Genomic DNA, 20,400 nt, shown 5'->3' with positions numbered 1-20,400 from the left:
TAACCATGAAGAAAGCCAGTGTGGTGGAGTGGTTAAGGGCATGGGACTGGGACTCAGACGATCTGGGTTCTAGTCTCCACTTGGCCATGAAGCCAACTGGGTGGCTTTGGGTCAGTCACAGACTCTCAGTCCAACCTACCTCACAGTGCTGTTGTTGTGGGGATAAGATTGAGAGCAGCAGGAGGAGAATGTAAGCCTCTTTTGAGTTTGTTGTAAGGAAAAAACAGGATATACATCTAATAAATAAAATAAGATAAACCAGAGGGGTATAAGGAGGAAATGGAAACCAAGACTATATGATAAGGGAAATGAGAAGAATGTTTAAGCAGAGATGAGAAGAGTTTGGGAAAGGACACTGCAAACCCAAAGGGCATGGGACAGATGGTATGAAATAGTAAAGCAGAAAGGGGAGAAGAGAAGGTGGAAGGTCGGCGTCTTCAAGGAGGCAGTGGATAGGGATGCTTTTTGTCAAGAACTCACTCACACTTCCAGGAATTAAGCTCTCTACAAACTCCAGAAAACACTCAGTTGAGAGGGGGCCCCAACCCACTGTTCAGAGCTCCTGCAACCCTCAGTGTTACATGGCAGAGAGTAGCCCTCCTCCCTATCCAGGCTTCCAAAGTGTTTACAGGTAGGACACTGGCAGATTTTATAAATGAATGGAGGAAAGCCTGCTTGTTAAGCCGTGTCAGATTTTGCCCACTTAGCCACTCTTGAGACTGCTCCCCAGAAGGAATTCCCTGATCTGGGCCTACACAGCACCCTTCATGGCCTCTTCCAGCTCTACTATTCTATGATTCCAATTCCTGCTACAGCAGGGATGAAGGCACTAATAGCCAATTCTTTTGTATGCCAGCATATTTTGTCGATCTTCACCCTGGTCCACCCATTCTTTTCCCCTGTAATGTATACAGCTCCAGCAATTTCCATTGCACCTCAAGATCTAGTCAAAGCCTCCTGTTTTTCGATCTGGACCAGCTCCAATATAACCTTTTGAGGCTCCACCCTTTCAAATAGTAGTACTGCAAACACAACTGCAATGGGCCTACTTTCCACAGGTACTCATATACAGATGTACTGAGAGTACACCATCAGATAACAACTTCAAATACCCTGGAAGATAATATATATCTCTAGGTAGGATGGGTCATGAAATCAGGTACCAGGTTCCAAAAAGCTGATCTGCCTACCAGAACTCAGTGTCTAAGATCAGCAGAGGCACATTAAGCCACGTTATGCAGAAAACAGGGTAAAACATCTCTCTGGAAGTGGTCTTATGTTTTACAGAGGCTAAAGTAGTCTTGCATTAGGGAACTGGAGATATGAAAACAATGGCAGAACTGATTAATAGCCACTACCTGAAGACAGAGTGTTAGACAAAATATGTTAGAATCCCAAACATTGAGCAAAGAAGTCTCACCTTTGAGGAAGAGGCAGCTCCCTGTTTCTGAGCTGGAAAAACAAACAAGAGATTCAAAGCTAAGAGGTTAGGGTCCTTCCTAAAGCAGCTTTCTCCTTTTGTTCAAATCCCCTCCTAACCCTAACATAACCTCTTTACCTGCCTAGTTTGAATGGGCCAGGAATGGAATTGGCAGGAGCTCCTATAGATTTCTCTGACCTATTTGTGTGTTGTAAGGGTGCAAAGAAAGTTGTAGAGCCAAGGAAGGCGGCTGACAATTCAAATAATTTCTGCCTTAGCATTGTCCAGCATTTTGTTCCACCAAATCAACTCTGTTTACTTATGCCTCATTTTTGCAACTACAGCTACTCACTTTGCAGACCTGCATCAGTACATAATCAGATTTACCAATTACATACTCCCAAGTTGTCTTCTATCCCACAGTGATTAAGATGTGCTCTACAACTTCCAGGTTGGGAAGGCTAATGAAGGAATTGGGATAAACAAATCAACAAAAGTTTAAAAACATGTTTTATTCATAGAGGGCACCATCCAATGAAGCTGGCTGTAACCCTCTGTACTGAGGGCCCAAGTGAGAGAGGAGCATAAGAAATTACCTTTAAGCTTTGTTCATCCTGCAAAAGACACAGGAGGCTGATTTTGCCTTTTACTCCTACTTGCAAGAAAGTGGAATTGAGGAACTGGTGGGATTCCTCATATCCTGGTGGACGTGTGAGGCTTCCCTTTTTGTTGGCTCTGAAGCTACACCTGAAGTGCACCTGGTGGTGGAAGTGTGCTCTATGGCACTTCAAGTCCCAGCTTTGACCTCAGAAAGCACTTCTGGGTTCAGAGCTGGAACCGCAACCATTTTATGGCCACCTAAGATAGCATCTGGCAGTGACAGAATTGCTCCTGAGAAAATATAATTTAGAAGTTGCAGAATAAAATATAAATGCATGTAAAGAAATTCAGCAGATCAGGCACTGTATGGCAGCGCACAGCTGACTAAAATGCATAGCTGAATGTGCAAGTCTATGCATGTGTACACCTGCATATTGTAAGACTAAGAAAGACTTTAGGGCTACAGTACAAATGAGCACTATTATGGTCCTGAAAAGAACTTAATTTTAGAAAACATTTTCTAACACATTCAAGCACACTAATCACCATGTAAAAGGTTGCCTACTCACTTAGAACTGGGAAAAGGCGAAGCGCTGCTAGAGACACACAGAATCTTTCCCTGGTGGGAACCAGTGGACTGGGTGTGAGGGTGAGAAGGCCTGGATTCCTCTTTAATTGCAAACACAGGTGTGGCAGATGAAGCCTTGTGGGAAAATGTTTAAATTCCTTAAGCATCACAAACTTCCTAAAACCTATTGGCAGGAAATTATAATGCCAGTTTCACAAGTAAACCAAAACCAGAAAAAACAGAATGCCTCCCCACACACACACACACAGTGGGAGGGGGAAACCATTGTTAATGGTTTAGTTAGTTGTTGTTAGTTTTATAACAAAACCATCCAGTCCATCTCCTCATTCAGGCCAGCTGGAGATTTAGCATTTAAGCAGTAAATCCAGAAGAGTTCCCTATAGAAATGATTCTATTGCAGTGGCTGTCTTTGCGTTTCAACTTTCTCCAACCAAAAGAAGTCAAAATCAGTCACCTTATGCCCACAATTGAGGCGATCAAGTACAAGAGGCATCTATTGCAACTGCTGCAGTAGTAGGGGGTTTGCTTAATGCAGATAATGTACTATGCGTCTGTTGAAGTTCTTTAATTGTAGCATGAAAGGAGAAGAATATGCCATTGCCTGCCCATGTGAAAAGTATGTGCGGGGATGACAGCAAGAGCTATTCAAACCAGGATCTGTGAACACAACAGTTGTGTTAGAAACTAGAGGATACAAACCCCTCTTGTACAACATTTCTGTGACTGTGGGCATAGATTGCTTGATTTGAAGTTCTACTCTCTGGAATAAGTTGAAGCACAAGGACAACAGCAGCAAATGTGGCTTGCACGGACGAAACTCTACTGGATTTATTCCCTAACGAGTAAAATTGAAGCAGGCTTGAATATCTGTCAATCTCTGTTTGGCCACGGTGTTTTATCTACTTGGGTTTACTAGTGAAACTGGGATTATATTTTCTTGAGAGTAGGTTTTAGTGGGCGGGTGATCTTTAAGAAACTTAAAACATAGCTCCACAAGGCTTCCTCTGCCACATCTGTGTTTGCAATTATATGGGTAAAGAGGGATCCAGGCTTTCTCAGCTCTCACACACAGTCTACTGGTTCCCACCAGGGAAATATTCTGTGTGTGTCTACAGCACTTTAACTTCCAGATATAAGTTAGTATGTGACCTTTTACATAGTGATTAGTGGCTTTGAATTTGTGAGAAAATACAAAAAGAAAAATTTTGATATTAAATTGTCTTTAGGACCATAATGCTGCCCTGCCAACATTAGAACAGAAAATCTGCAGTGGAGCCTAAGGCCTTGCTTACTCTTTCAATAGCCAGATATGCCTGTACCACATTTTTGGTCAGGTATGGTCTACCAGCTGGCATTTGTTACAGTGAGTTTTGTCAATGATATATACATTTTACTTTGCTTCTTTCAAGTTGCTGTTTAAATTATATCCCTTAATGCATAAAACATATTTAACTACAGGTGTATATATCTTGGTTTTATATAGCAAATAACTGTGTTTGAGATTTGTACCACTGTGTGTGCACACATTTTATACACTCACACACACATATAATTCTGTATTTTAAGTAATATAAAGAAGCCCCATTTGGTTAAAACATATTTGGTATGTTTCTTGTTTGTGATATAGGAATTACAGTGTATCATATTCTCTTTTTTGTTCATTTAACTTGTTGGTAAGCCTGCAAATGTACAGATATAAATCACATTCCTTAGACCTTCTTGAAAAAGCCCAAGTTTATGGGTTTGTTGATCCCAGTTCCTTAACTGCATTTGGATTTTTTTTGGGTGTATGCTATTCAGTTGGCTTGTTTTGCTACTCTACTGCTGATTAGTCCTAAGTAAGAAAAAAAACCCTCCCCTTCCCCAAGTATTGCCCCACCTTTGCATTTAACCAATAATCAAACATGATTTAACTAGAGAGCTTGTAGATTTTACACTCATGCTCCACCCTGAACCCTTGCTTAAGCTATTCTTCCTTGGGGTCCTTCTCCCAAGCTAGCCTGGTCTTTCTTACCTCCAGACCCCAAGCAGACAGCCTCACCTGGAGACTGGTGTGGATGGTGGTGATGCTGGAGGAGTGGGGTGTTGCCTTGTGGGCGATGAGGGCACATCGACGAGGTCAGGCATGGCAGGAGACGTGCCTACTGTCTGGGTGAGCACCAGTTCTGGGTCTAGCACAAAGAGCTCATCCTGGGAGATCTCTGTCACATAATTCAGATGTTCCTGAAAAAGTCCAGGTCAGTCATTTCAGGAGGGGTGGGAGGGATTTTTTTTACATTATACAATTATTAACTAAGCAGGGTCTCAACCGAAAATGTAGATTCTAACAAGGGATTCAGTCACTTGAACACAATCCAGAGAAACTTCAATTTTCTTTTTAAGAAAGCAGGATTCCAAACCCAGTGTTCCTGGAGAAAAAGTGAAGTTATAAAAGAAAATATTCTCCCTATGTTTAGGGATGCTGGGGGGGGGGGATCAGAGCACTGGTTGGAGAGACTAAAAGATGGAATCAAGCCATTCTGCTTGTATCAGTTCTAGTCTTTCCACATATACAATATACTGTATCTGTACTTATCCAGGTGAGCCAATCCTATTTACCTAGTCCACAGAAAAACAAAACACAAAACAAAACAAAAAATCCCCCAGATTCTACATTATCAGTCCCCTCCTTGTCTATACACACACATCAAAACTAGAAGTCTTTTCCATGCTCTTTTTACATTGTAGAATTTGAGTTCTCAGGTATGTTTTCTTCTTACTATTGAGGAGCCCAGCTGTTTTGTCTACAAAAGACTTGAAGTCTTACAAACTATTTCAAATGTAGTATGCCTGTGCTATAGAGAAACTACATAATTTCACTGGAGACAAACAATAATTACACTTCTAAATTTTAGGCAGAAAACATGCCTTCTCGAAACTCCTTTTTTCTAGGACATGGTTCTTGAGACTCAAACCGACACATATCCCTAAATTTCTTACACACCAGTTGATCAAGAGCAAAAGGAAAGGTATGATCAAGAAAAGCTGCTTTTTTTTAAAACATGGACTTCCAAGATTGAATCCCTTTCCCACCCCTCACAATAAACATAATCAGAGGCACTCTCAAGGAAATGAAAACCAAGGGGTAGGCATCATCCACACACACATTTCCACAGGAAGCATGCAGACAGACAAGTGCAGAGTTCACAGTCCTCTGGAGAGGAAGCTGGAGCTCACCTGGCCACGGTCTATTCTATAAAAGCGATCTGCTGTAGTTGCTGCAAAAGAGGAAGAGAATACTTCAGTCAGTCAGTCACAATCCCATACTGCAGATTCAAGGTCAGGGTGGAGAATAGTGGCATGCTCATGGGAGAGCAGAACCAGAGATATTCCCTGGCTTGTTGCTCAGCCTCTTAGCCACTCTCAAGTGACTTGGGTCAGAAGAACCTCCTAGAGAGAAGGACATGAACAGGAAAGATTCATGACAATATTTCATTTACAATGAAAGAGTTATGTTGTATGAATACATATGCCGTATATATTTTGTGACAAGTTCCAAAAGGGAATGCCAAAAGACAGTCTAGTAAAGTGGGTGAAGTACTGAACTGGACAGATCCAGGTTCTAGTCCCAACTTTGCCATGAAGCTCACTGGGTGACTACAGGCTAGCCACTGACTCTTAGCCTAACCTACCTCAGTGGGTGGCTGTAAGGAGAAAATGGAAAGGAGAATCATGCAAGCCTCCTTGGATGAGGAAAAATAGTTGAGACATAAATGTAATAACAAACAAAACAGATGCAGCAGGAAATGCCAAAGGGGCACAGAGGACTACTGTAACCAAAATTTAGTTACGAGTGTGGCCTCCCAAGGCTCATTTTGCACCTGTGCCACTTGTTGATTTTTTAAAAAATCATGCCACAGAGGCAGCTCCAAAAAGATGATGATTCTGAGGAAAAAAATCACACTGGCTTTGGAAATGGAAAACTTACCACTTCCCAGGAGCAACATTACAGGCACTCCTGAAACAACTGGTAGTCAAACTTTCTGACAAATCATCACCATCATATTAATATTTCTAATTTTAAAACACTACACAAAGATTTTTAAAATGTTACCGGCCCTGCCCTCAAGGCTTATAATATAAAAATATAGTACTAAAGGAAAATAGCTATGAGGAGGGAAGAATAATATGCACAGCAAGAGAAACTGCCACTCTAGCATATGCTGAACTATATATGCAGCCCACAACAGAAAGATGGAGTAGCAAAGGGAAACTTCCCAAATCTGCTTTACAGCTGTTTTGGGATTTCCTGTGCATCTGGATGATTTACTTGGAGAAGTGCAGGTGTAGGAACTCTTGCCCCTTTGCAAGACACTGATCCAAGTTTTAAGTCTCCATGGGAGTTTATACATCTTCCATATTGTGACAATATATTGTGACATATTTTCTAAGTAATACAAACAGGGTAAGTTAGTTTCTGAGTTCTAATACTGATACTAAAAAAAAAAGACTTTCTAGCCAGTATCTATGAATTTCCCCTATTGCGCTTATATTTATCTCTTTGCTCCTTTCTTCATATTATCTGGTTGGAGGCATAAAATTTTGGAGGTCAGGATGGGGGTAGCAGTTTGTGTTTTTCGTTTAACTCTTCCAGAGAGTAAGTAGGTTGGTTTACTGAAAAAAATCAGTACATCATTCCAGCTCTAAGTTCAATGAATTGAAAAACAAAAAGATAGGGATTAACATAATTACAGAGAACATTTGTACAATTACAGAGGGAAAGGATTTAGGCCATGATCTAAAATACATTTTCAAAAAAGTAAATTCCACTGAACACTGTTATTTCCAACATGCATTTGAGCGGGCTTTAAAGACATGCGCTATATTTTCTTCCTTTCTTTTATTCATTCTATTACTAGAATACGTTGCATTAATAATATCCATGCTCTAAGTAATTTTGAGAATATATTCTCATGTCCCAAGTACATCTAGTCAGTGTCACAAATGGCAAAAAAACAAAACAAGGAAGTGATGCTTTCTCTAGATTCATCAATCTGAAGTAAGTGTAAATTGTATGAACTTGCCCTCGTATAGCCAACTATACTGCACTAAATGCACTGGAAGAATGAGGAAAATCCTCCTCCTGCAAATTTGAGCTCTAAAAGATACAGCAGGGAGGAGTAGGAGATCGTACATGCTGCCCTCAGCTCTTCAGAGGAAAAGGCAGGATCAGTGCAGCTAATAAATATAATGTAGGAGTTCTGCGACTATTTAAATGATGGGAAGAAGAATTTTGTGTGTATTCCATCTTGAGAATATATGCATTACAGTAATGCATGTTATGACCAAGAAAAGCTGAATTCTGTTACTCTCCTTTTAAAAACCAACATATTAAGCAGCTGTGTATTTACTATAGCAGTGCTCTTCACTGCAAGGCCTGAGGGCCACTGGCAACAGCCCATAGGTTTAGGTAGGGCTCCCGCTCTCTCTTTCACAAAATCTTTTTGCAGTAGCCACTCAGTCTCTGCAAGTGCTCTTTAGCATTGCCTTGCATGTAAGAATCCAATTTCCAGGGAGTTCAATGCCAATTGTGCAAACTGGTTCTTAGAGTCTGAACACACACTGGAGAAGTCTAAGGTGTCCCAAACCTCTCTGGTTTAACCTTGGTATGCCGTCTAAGGAATTTCAACTCCCTATTCTTTTGAAAATGCATCTTCAGAGTCTGGTGAAGCAAGTAGTTCAAGCAGGATACTAGTCATGGTGCCATCAACCCTCTTCCCAACAGAAATCTGGTGAGCCAGTAGAATTCACATTAAGAAATTTGTTGTCTTGGTCCTCTTTCTTAATTTATACAAAAGGGTTAGCTAGGATACACTCAAAATTCCAAATTGCACAATTCAATGGTGAGAGGATGAAAACAAAGCAAGCACGGATAAGTCATAACAGGCATGGCAATACTCCTTGGGCATATGAACTGTGAGGCTTTAACTTGAGGGCTTCTCACAGGTTAAACTGGGAGTGGGGAAGAGACCTATTGCTTGGGTAACTGAATCAAGTTGCATTGTGGGAGCTTTTGTTACCTTCTTTGATTTCCATAGGGCTGAGCAGGACTGTGGTCGGGCTGAGGTTGCTATGGTTGGGCCCTACAAAGACTAGGGAATTCTCATTGGGAATGGAGCAGAAACAGTGGGGGGAAGGGAGGGGTGTCCATGATACAAGCCAGAGCAGATTAGAGGAGTGAAAGAGCCTCGTTTATCCTGTCCTGGGGAGAGATTTACAGCCACAGAGAAGTTGATGAAGGGAAGTAATTCAACCATTTTAATGAGCCTGTGTTCCCCTTGAATGTAGCTCCAACCTTTTCCATCGACACATTTTCCTCAGTTTGGAACATGCTGCTGGGAAACTGGCAAAGAAGAAGACTACGACATCAATGAAGGACAACGATGCAGAAGATCTCTAGCACCCAATATCTGGGAACAGGTATCTCCACCTCCCTCTCCCTCACACACACAGAGTCAGCATCAGTGATCTCACCCCTTTCCTCTGGATCAGAGATTATGCAATGATGTGCATTTGGAAGAGCAATTTCCTCTACTTCTGAAGAGTAAGGAATGGGAGCTGTGGGGAGGGTGCAAAGCTAATAATTAAGTGGCCAACACTGATGCAAGGTTAGCACTTTACAGTTCTTTGAGAGCCAGGGCTGGGCATCTTTTTTTTTTAAATAGCTAATTGGGAACAGAGGAGTGTGGGAGTGACCAAATGCAATGAAAAGAGAAGGAAGAAAGGATGGAAGGATGCAGAACAGGCTGTAAATGAGAATGAGGTTTGAGGTGAGCATAGTCCCTTCCATTGCCCCCTTGGCTTAATTTTGCCTATGCATTTCACTTGCTTGCTTTCTCCAGAACATCCCTGAATCAGTATTAAATGCCACTGCACTAGGGGCTCTCACTGTACATTGGGTCTCCAAACCCTTGCTGTTGTTAACAGCAGCAGAGGAGGCCTGTGCAGCAAATCAGTCCAATATGCCATGCAAGCTGCTCCCTATGTGTTTGGGAACTTACTTTAGGGGCACAAAAGCCCTTATTGTTCCAGAATGTGGGAGAGCCTCAGAGTCTTATCCAAACCATATCTGAGAAATAGCACAAAAAGTGCTTCCAAAATTGAAATATGCAGCATGGAAGGGGTTTAGGAATACACAGCATCATCTCTTCAGGTGGTGAGGCAGAAGTGGGGAGAAGAGAGGCTGAGAAAGGAGTTGGAACAAAGCCATGTTTGTAAACAAGTCTATGCTGCCCTGCCAAGCATTCAGGCATATTCTACCAAAACACAGCCAGTTGGGTCACAGGCCTTGCAAGATGGAAAAAAAACCCAGAACAAACCAGTCCCTCTTCCTTCTCCTTGCCTCATTACTCCCACAGTGCAAACGCTATAATTGAATTTGATATACAAAAAGGAATTTTATGTACAAAGAGTAACTCTGAATGTAGTTATTCATTGGTCTGGAGAGCTAATGATGGATCAGGATGGCGAAACAGCCACATCCTCCCCACTCATTTTCTTACAGAGCCATCTGCTGGAGAACAGCAGCAGTAACACCGCTCAGAGATGACACACTCCAAGGTGAAGTGGCATCAGGTACAAAGTCTATTCTGGCTCCATTCTCTGATGGCACCCAGTAGAATCTTCTGCATGGAGGATGAGGAACTCACTCTGATGAGCTTTTGCTCATCCTGAGGCCTGGTGTGGATGCTAATTTCCTGAAACAGAAGGCCACTTTATCTAGAGTCAGACCACTGGTCCAACTAGCTTCAGTAGTATTGACACTGACTGCCAAGAGGCTCTTCAAAGTATCAGACAGATTAGTTTCCAAGCTAACCTGAAAACCACCCAGAGAGCCCTCTTTGCTGTAGAGTGGTATACAAATGTAATAAATACATACACACATAACTTAGAAATAGCACTGATTGAACCTGGGCCTTCTGGAAGCAATACATTTGTTTGTTTGTTTGTTTGTTTGTTTAAAGCCTTTGAATGCTGCCCAAATGTGCCACAGCACTTCTGGGTGTATCACAGTCATAAGATAAAATACAATGAAAACTAATTACAACACATTAAAACACAATATTAATAACATATGGATAAAAATGCAAAACAGAAGGTTGAGTGGCATTGACTATTAAAGTATTTTTTAAAAAGAAGGTCTTTGCCTGGCTCCGAAAAGAATATAAGGAAGGTGCCAGGCGAATCTCCTTGGGGAGAGCATTCCAAATATGGGGAGCAGCTGCAGAAAAGGCCCTCCTCCTAGCGGCCATCCCTCTCACCTCCTTAAGGGATGGCAAACACAGGAGGGTCCCCTGTACAGATCTCAAAGGCTGGGTAGGCACATATGTGTGCAAGCGCTCAAGGTAATCGGGGCCTTTATATCTCAACACAAGCGTACCTGGAATTGGGCCCAAGCCAAAACTGGTAACCAATGCAGTTCTTTCAATATAGGTGTTATGTGGGCTGCTTCAGGGGCTCCCATCACCAACCCCTGTTACTCTACCCCTATTAAGGAACAGGAATTAGCTATGGGACTTCAGGCTGAGAATACTACAGAATAACACTACAGGACTGCAAGCCTGGAAGTAATGTCTGTAGCAGGCCCCTATTTTAGTATCTCCTGAGAGCATTTTGCCCCACATGAGACTTTCCTGTGATCCTTACAGACTCAAACATGTCCAACTCCCAAGTCTAGTTGCCTCCCCATGCCTGTAAAGACTTCTTCCCATGTATCTTCCATATAAAAGGAAAGGATAAATGAGGAGACAAAGTAGCCAGACCATTTCAGCTACAGCTTGACTAAGGAGGCTTTACTCAGAGCCTAGTGCCTATGGGAACAGAATATTCTTCAGTACAAAGACATCTCTGTGGCCCACAGTGCTTATTCACTGACCAAATGAAATTCAATATGGGACAGGTACTGCCAGGTACACTGGAAGTTATATCAGGCCTGTCATTCCTCTGCTGACTCAGTCAAATTTGGGGTCATAAGCTCCTGGGGTAAAGCTCATATCTGCATGCAGAAGGTCTCCAGTTCAATCTCTGGCATCTCTAGGTGGGGCTTGGAAACAGACCACCCCCATCTGAAATCTTGGAAAGCTGCTACCTGTCAGTGGTAACAATACTGAACTAGATGGTTCCATAGTGTGACTTGGGGTAAGACAGTCTCCTATTTAGCAAAAGGAGGCTGCAAAAAAACAGTAGGGAACAAGTTGCATTCCTAAAATGTAATACACAGTGCTGTTTGGGTTCTACACAACATAAAACTGCTTAGAGATGTGTGTGTGTGTGTGTGTGTGTGTGTGTGTGTGAGAGAGAGAGAGAGAGAGAGAGAGAGAGAGAGAGAGAGAGAGAGAGACTCCTACAAGATGGTAGCATTACACAGTGGAAGCTTTGATGCACCAGCTCCCACTTACTGACTGTAGCAGTGGCGGGCAACTTTTGCCTAAAACTCCATCAGTGCTAACCTGGATAGTCAATGGTGAGAGATGGAAAGGGTTAGGAATATAGGAAGATTCTTCTTATCAAATCAGAACATTGGTCCATCTAGCCCAGCATTAACACTGACCAAGGCAAGAATTTTACCTACCTGACCTGGAGATGCCACAGATAGCAAGGCATGAGCTGTGCCCCTGAGCTATGCAGTTGTAGGTCAAAACATCAAAAGGGCCACAAATTGCCCATATGCCTATCTCCTACACCTTCCCATCCCCACTATGTACACTTGTACTCACAGTCCAGGAAGCACCATTTGGGGGACAGCTTCTGGCATGACAGCGTCTTTGGTTTGGCTCCATCCCTGTCCTGCATCAAAATAAGCAAAATGTATCAGGTCTCCCAAGTACTTTTCTATCCGGACTTCACTTATATAAATCTTTTCTGGCTTCTTTCTGCACAAAGGGCTTAGGTGAATTCAATGCGTGTGTTGGGAAGAATTGGTAAGCATAGACTTGGAGCACACAGATATGGCTCAACAAAGATGCATTGAAAGTTGCTGGACAGATATTGAAACAAGCTCCCCATGCATGACACAGGCAGGAAAAAGAAGATGGCAGCTGCCAACAAGAGAGAGGCAGAGATACACACCTGAGGAAATAGGCTCTGAATAGTAGAAGAGCATGGAGGGAAATCCTGTGGAAAGGGAAGAGCTGGGTTATCACCACAGTTTTGATGCACATGCATCTCCCCCATAGGAAACTGCAAAGCATCCCTCATACCTGCTTAAGCAGCCAGCCTCTGTTGCAACCATATTAGCTTGTGTAACACAGTCTGTGGCTCTACAAGCCATTGCAGACAAGTGGTCCAAAATGTGGTAAACAGATTTTGGAGGAGGGGAAAAAGAAACAGTAAAATTGTGAGTTAAGGCCATGAGCTAATAGCAGCCCAAGGGTTGCTGTTTCACGGCACATATTATATTATGCCCGTTCTCCGTGGAACAATGTAAAGGAACTGCTGCTTCCTAAAATTGTCTTTTTGGACCAGAAAAAACTTTTCGGGGTTCGAGTTTCTTCCATACTGAACATTATTTACTTCTAGTGTGGCATGCATCATTACCTGGCTGACACATAAGTGCTGGACAAAAGATGACTCAGAAATGTGGTGAAGAAAGAGAAAGAGGTTGCTGGAGGCTTACAAAAAACTGAACCACAACCTCCTTTTCATCATAATCAAGCGCTAGCGTGTGGCCTTCTCCATGCAATCACTCACTTGAGCCAAAGCAGGAAGCTAGCAGGATTTCCCAACTAAAGGAAATTTGGTGTGTCACTTAAAGAGTTGGCATGGTAAAGTGCAAGCTCCTTTCAGAATGGGAGGCAGCACAGGACTGAGTCTTTGGATAAAGGCAGAATACAAATCCATGTAAATGCTAGGCAAAGTAATTGCTGAGTAAATTCTCTCCAAGTTTGAAGAACAAGTCAATTATTATTCTAAAAAACATCGGTTAAAATTGAAACTAAAGTCCTATATCCATAGCATTTTTCTAGTCATATAAAACAGCATTTGAATGTATGCATATCTTCCCCACACCCTTCCTACATACCTTCTTGGCTTACACCAAGAACAACTACTTATTTGTTATGGATATTTATGTATTTCCCTTCCATCAAATTCCCAGGGTAGCTTACAAAGAATGCTGTACTTCCCTTTTGCCAAAACAATACAGCACACAGTGTCCAACTTTCTTCCTCTTTGTTTTGTCCACGAAATCATCACCACTATTCCATTTTTATTTGACTGGATAGGTCACAAGACCAGGGGTGCTGAAGTCCATGGCCAAATCTACCCTACCTAAGGTCACTATCTGGCCCTCTTGGGTTTCCCAGAGACCATACCACCTTTCTTTTTTCACCCAACGGCAAACTGTTTGACAGTTTATTGGCTTTTGCACACCGCCCCCCCCCCCCCGCGTTCTAAAAGGTCCAAATGTTTCTTCTGAGGTCTAATTTTTGCCAGGAAGAGTTAAAATATACTGATACTTTTAGTCCATTTCATTTGCCCTTGGTTGTGCCTACCCAAAATGCAACCCACCACAACAAATGGCATTTTGACATTTGATTTGACCTTCAATTTGAAAGAAGTTCGATACCCATTCTGAATCAAATGAAAGCAGTGGTAACAACTGCTGTTCAATCAAGCATTATACTGCATACCAAGAGTAATTACACTGGGGAAGTACAGATGTTCTAGTGGCAGGAGTATTCCAGAGGCACGCTACTTCAATTGGTAACCTATTGCATGGTTGCACCCTCCTCTTCTTCAAGAGGTTTTGTACCCTCTCACCTCCTGCAGCTTTTCAATGTGAGTTCTGCATAATTCCAGGTCACTGTCTCCCGGCACAACAATAATTCCCAGTGGCACAGCTGCAAGGTGAAAAAACACATTCAGAAAACATTATCTGGCTTGCTAAGCATATTCATGAAATATTTATTTAAATAAACCAGTGCAGCCCTCATTGCAATGCATTGCTTTAAAACATGCTGCAGATTGACCATGCTCATGGGAAATGGTCTTAAAGGGTAAAATCAAGGCCAGCCCAATCCTTAGGCAGAGTGAGTCAGTAGTTTGTATCAAGAAGCTGCCTATTCAGGGTAACTATTAGTGGGGAATCATCAGGATGGCAGTTGGTGACGAGAGGGGTCCCTGGGCTCTGTCCTGGGACTGATCCTGTTCAATCTTTTCATCAATGACCAAGAAGAGAGGGTGACAAGTCTACTGATCAAATTTGCTGATGATACTAAAATAGAGGCAGTGGCCACAACTGAGGAGCAGGTACTCCAGTTCCAAAAGGATCTGGGCAGACTATGGAAGTAGGCAGGGGACAACAGGATGGCATTCAATGTGGATAAGTGCAAGGTCTTGCACTTGGGGCATAGGAATGGGTGTCATAACTACATGTTAGGGGACAAGTGGCTGGAGAACAGTACTTGTGAAAAGGATCTCAGGGTGCTGCTTGACTGCAGGCTAAACATGAGTCAGCAGTGTAACTCGGCAGTCAAGAGGGCAAATGCCACCTTTGGATGGATAGCCAAAAGTGTGGCTTCTAGACTCTGGTGCACCTGCAGCTGGAGTACTGTGTTTAATTTTGGGCCCCTCATTGCAAGAGGGATATAGCAAGGTTGGAACTGGTGCAGCGTAGGGCCACAAGGATGGTGGCTGGTTTGCAGGGTAAGCTATATATATTCCAGTGGAGCAAAGCTCAGGGAACCAAGATTCAAGGTGGATGCCAAGAAGTACTTCCTGACAGTTAGGGCCCCTAGGGTATGGAATGGGCTTCCACAGGAGGTGGTTGAAGCCCCATCGGTGAGGGTATTTAAGGATGGTAGGCATGTCATGAGTGGAGCTGGCTGGAGCCAGGGGTCAGACTAGATGGTCTAGGAAACTCTTTCTGGCTTGCTCTCTTTCTACTTACAGGCCTCCTTGAGCTTCTCCTTGTCGTAGTGAAGTGCTTCATAGTCATGCATGCCAATTCGGCTTACGCGGATTCTCAGCCGTTCTGGAACTGGCTGCTGACTGTTGTTGGCAAAGCAAGAAGGAAAAATGATGAGAGAATTAGGGCTGAAGCACTGGAAGGGGGAAGGTGAAATGCTGTGTGTGGGGAAGGGACATTGGAGGGAGAACTATGGCAACAGAAAATGCTCCTTAAGAACAGCCATTAGAAGTAAACATACAAACATACACACACCCTTTGCTTGTAGATAAGAATTCAAAGCAACAGTTGAATTCTCTTTATCTAGATACCCACTGGAGAAAATGCAGAATGCTTCTCTCAGATTGCATTTGCATGGACAACCCCCACTTTGGCATTAGTTTTATAACATTTTAAATTGTGCACACTGAAACAAGTCATTCAAAAAGCAGAGGAGAAGCCAAACCAAAGGCCACACAGGGCATACCTGTGCCCTCATGACTTTATTCATAGCAATTACTCTATTCCATCATATACTTACAGTGCACACAAGCCACAGGAAAGAGAGCTAAGACTCCTGGCTCCCCTGGGATTTTTTTTTTAATGTGGTAATATAAATTTTTAATAGAGTCCCAAGGGCCCAATCTCGGCAAACTAGAGAAGAGTTTAAGATGGAGGTGGATGTTGCCATTTTACTGCTATGGTAACCCTGTAAAACAGGAGCGTGACACACTTCTGTGTGGATGTACTCTGGGTATGAGGCTAAGCCTGTATAGAAGGCTATGAATATTTGGGGAGTGGAAATCCCCCCAGATCTGCCCTTTCAATGGACCATGAATATGCTAGCAATGCAATACTGGAAGCTGTGTGACAAAAATCTTGTGGTGATTGTCAATGTTTGGAATCCCAACAAAATGGGTCAGTGAAAAAAATATATTTATTTGTAATCTTCCCCTGGGATCACACGGCCCTGCTTTCTCTATCCCTCTTTCAAGTGTTCTATCAAGATCTAGAATAGGGCTGAGTCTTCCAGATAAAACCAATTAAAATAGAATGTTGTTTATTCAGCACTGTCTTTTGAGACCCAACAGGATAGAAATCCAACTGATGTCAACTCAAGTAAGCCCTGAGATCATAAAAGCTGCTTCTGCTATAGGAACAGGAAGCTAAAAAGTTAGCAAGGCAGACGTTCACCACATGGTCAGGTTGTATACTCGGAACAAGTGAGGCCACATTCACACTTCACACCAAAGCCTTAGGGATGGTTTCTGTGTCAGATAGAACGTACTCATTAAGTAGAGGCATGGAATTGCGCCTCTTGGTCTTCTGCACCATGTTGGCCTGGTTACGCAAGGAAATCCGGATACAGGAAGCCCCCAGCTTACAGGGCTCACCATCCACTTGCATGGGGATGGCCTTGGATGTGGTCAGCAGCACCTCCCGGCACTGGTGCAACCGCTCTCCATGGCCGCCCACCTGCAGTGCTGCCTGCAAAAGAAAGAGGAGCATACATGAGAAAGATGACCAAAACTCAACTTCAACAGGAAATCATAAGTGAACTAACTTGGGTCCCAAAGTGTTTTCAGTTCAGTCTAATAGTAAGAAGCAGTCTAATGGAACAATGAGAACTCTTTTTGCAAGGCAAATTGCTAGCACTTGGCCCCTGACTTGGATCAGGACTTCTAATGTTGGGATTAGGGTGGCTTAAATCCTCTGTGAACCTGACCTGGATTTTGCCCCCTGCACCAGCATTTTACCTTGCAAAACAAAGTCCAAAGAAAGTCTCCACTGGGGACTCCAGCTTTATCTTGAGATTCTAAGAATGAATCCTTGGCCTTATATACACTAAACAAGTATTTTAACACAAGGAATGTTCAAGAAGCCCTTTAAGGAGTTGAACCTACAATTGCAGCAGCAGAATGCACAATGCTTGCATCAGACAGTACCTCTAGCTATGCTGGCAGTGGTATAAAAGAAAGAGAATTTACTTATCTTGGTTAACTAATCAGGCTTGGTTTACAGGACTAACATGGCTCATGGAAAGTTTCCATCCAGTCTGCCAGCTTCCCTATCTTTGATCACTGATAAAGTTTTGCTTGCACCCCACCCAGGACGCATTTGGGCTTTTGGGTATCATCCAGAGATTGTTTGGGTTAGATCCAGAGTGTTGCAGTGGCCACAAGTGTTTGCTGTCCCAGGGAGGAGTTGCACTACATGTTTAAAAAGAACCCCCAAAATAGTGAGCTATTTCTGCACCTGATTCACCAGCTATCAGGGTGGAGATGACTTACCAGGGATGTCATGGTGAAGCCAATGACCTCAAGGCAACCATCATCATGGCGCTGAGGCTCAAAGTCATGGTGCTCTCCAGGGTTCCCCCAAGGCATGGTGCCTGCACAGTACCTGCACGTGCACAAGAAGGGAGAAAACGCTACTGGGGACAGATGGCAACATGCCTTGAATCCTGCCCTATGGAAATCAGAGAAGGGGAAACAGAGATTAAAAGGCACTGTGCCTCTCTGGTCCACTCACCTTGGAATGTTTAGGAAGACGAGACATTGAGGCTTTAGGTCTTGGATTTTGGGTGTCAAGTCTGTCCCATCACACTAATGAGAAAAAGGTAACAGTCAGCTGTCCAGCTAGGCTGCAACAGGGAAGAATTTCCTCTCTCATAATACTTAAGAAGCCACGGTCATCCCATGAAATGGACTGGTAAGAAAGTCAGGACGGCTAAAAGGAAGTTCTTCTTTATGCAGCTCATAATTAAACTATAGCATACACTATCACAGGATGTGGTGATGGCTGCCACTTTAGACAGTTTTAAAGGGAGAATGGTTACTTGTGGTGATGGCTAGGTATCAACTCCAGCATCAGATAGTTTGTCTCTCAGTACCAGCTCCTGGGGCACATTAGAAAGATGCTGTTCACTCATGTGCTACCTGTAGGTTTTTCACAGGCAGCCGACTGGCCATTGCTTGGACAGAATGGTGTACTAGAGGAACTTTTACTTCCAGTATGGTTCTCCTCATGGTTTCTCCATCCCATTTGTGGGAGAACTAAATTTGCACTGGCTCTTAAGGCAAGAAAACATTTTTGAGGATAACGTGTCTCCAAATGCCTTTCCTAATAGGGACTGGCTTCCTCAACCCAGCCAATAACCTTCTCTTAACAATGCTCTACAGAACCGATCAGCACCACAGCACACTCACCACCACTTTGATGTGTTTTGCTAAGTCTTTGGAGCTCCCCATAAGGAAATCAGAGAACGCCGTCTGCCAGCAGAAAAGAAAGCAAGTTAGATCACAGATGTTGACCTTGTGCCTGAAAGGACAGATGGATTTGAGCCAATTTATCAAGCTTCACTTGAGGTGTATATGCATTGTTGTTTCATGCTTCAGGTGAAGCAGACAGAATAGAGGAGTACCGTTGCCATTTAAACCGAAACAATGTAATAAGGGTAATTATATAGCATGGAGTAACACATCAGCATACACCTGACTGTTCTTTGCCTCACTGACACTACACCTGGTTCCAAACTACATTAAAAAGAGAGTGCACAGTAGAGAACAGATCCTAATTCACTCTTGGCTTGGGTAAATCTAAACATGCACATGTGACTTTGGTATAATATCAAGGTTCCCCTCTGCTGAGCTGCATCCAGTGCTGAGTTGAAAATGCCCCCCAATTTCAAATCCCCATTCACAAGCTAGAAAAGTGAGGACTCTTTCAGTTACTGAAAGGTGGTGGAAAACTTATATTTAAACCAAGAAGGTAGGGAAACTACCCCCACTTTCCCCAGTAAGGCCCATGTTCTTGAAAAGAAAATCTAGATTTTCCTCCCTTTTGCACCCAAACTCCATTTTCCACAGTTTTGCAGAAAATATGTCATGTGGTATGTTTGACTCAGAACTAGCCACTTCTGAGTTTTTCAAGTGTACTTCTTGTCATATCCTTAACTATGTTTTCTGTCTATATACTAAAAAACCAGCACCTCTCCCTCCCCCACATCCAACATCAAATGCTGGCAATGCCAAAGAATTCTCATTCGTTTGGCTTATTAATTCTGAGAAAATATTGTAAACATAAATGTTCCCACAGGTATCATTTCAAAAGCCTGCCTGGAACAAGGTAACATTAAAATGGGACCTGTCCTCAGACACTATACATGTTATAATAAATGTCTTTTTGGGGATTTTGAAAACAAGACAGAAAGTATTGATTAGCACATGACCAAACAACCTGATGAACTCACCCCAGCATAGAACATTTTATTTCGAAATCGGCTATTAAATTTTTCTGGATTTGCCTCTGAAGGGAGAAATTAATTATTAATAATTTGTTCTCAGAAAGCAAAGTCCCTTCCCCACCCACCGTCTTCAGAGCTGCAGTTCATTTTCAACTGCACCTTCTCTATATGCACATTGCCCTATTAGAACAAAATCAAAGGAAAAGTTATCTGCAAAGCTGGCCATCCCTTGCCACAATGCATTCACAATCTATTGCATATCAGGAGTAGAGAGCTAGTGCTAGTTCAGCATTAGCAAAAAATATGTTTTGGCCTTTAACACCCATCATCAGTCACAACTGGCTGTGCTGATGGGAACTGTATGCCAAAACATCTGGAGGACCACCCTTCTGTTGAACAAGAATGACATTAATTGTACTTCTCAGCCAACCCCCTCAAATTCATTCCAGGTTTGCATAACTAAGCTGTAGTGGTTTATAAGTCATACTGGTTTAGCTTGTTGTCTAAACCCAGCACTCTCCCTGAAGGGTGGTTTATAAGCCCTGCTGGGCACCTTATATACTACCCCAACTAACCATAGTTTGTAGTAGGGTTGAATGAACCCACTGTGACTTATTGGC

At 42.8% G+C, this 20,400-nt stretch overlaps 1 protein-coding gene across 10 annotated transcripts in view; it reads right to left on the bottom strand.

Annotated features, from left to right (window-relative positions):
* Window positions 1-20,400, bottom strand: part of DGKZ (diacylglycerol kinase zeta) — a 127,424-nt gene that overhangs the window by 15,785 nt on the left and 91,239 nt on the right. For 8 of the 10 annotated variants that reach the window (XM_044437113.1, XM_044437111.1, XM_044437112.1 and 5 more), the window contains 12 exons: window positions 19,787-19,842; window positions 18,744-18,806; window positions 18,067-18,140; window positions 17,826-17,937; window positions 16,823-17,022; window positions 15,538-15,638; window positions 14,409-14,488; window positions 12,717-12,761; window positions 12,365-12,434; window positions 5,826-5,866; window positions 4,651-4,832; window positions 1,421-1,452 (listed from right to left, as the gene is read on the bottom strand). In XM_044437113.1, coding sequence (XP_044293048.1) covers window positions 1,421-1,452; window positions 4,651-4,832; window positions 5,826-5,866; window positions 12,365-12,434; window positions 12,717-12,761; window positions 14,409-14,488; window positions 15,538-15,638; window positions 16,823-17,022; window positions 17,826-17,937; window positions 18,067-18,140; window positions 18,744-18,806; window positions 19,787-19,842 — 1,056 coding nt within the window. Of the gene's footprint in view, window positions 1-1,420; window positions 1,453-4,623; window positions 4,833-5,825; window positions 5,867-12,364; window positions 12,435-12,716; window positions 12,762-14,408; window positions 14,489-15,537; window positions 15,639-16,822; window positions 17,023-17,825; window positions 17,938-18,066; window positions 18,141-18,743; window positions 18,807-19,786; window positions 19,843-20,400 lie in introns of all 10 variants that reach the window. The other 2 variants (XR_006415413.1, XM_044437107.1) reach the window with 2 other exon arrangements.

The sequence above is a fragment of the Varanus komodoensis genome, unplaced genomic scaffold, assembly GCF_004798865.1.
Source record: "Varanus komodoensis strain SLA01 unplaced genomic scaffold, ASM479886v1 scaffold3, whole genome shotgun sequence".
Taxonomy (NCBI): domain Eukaryota; kingdom Metazoa; phylum Chordata; class Lepidosauria; order Squamata; family Varanidae; genus Varanus; species Varanus komodoensis.
This window is presented reverse-complemented; position numbering and strand designations above follow the sequence as displayed.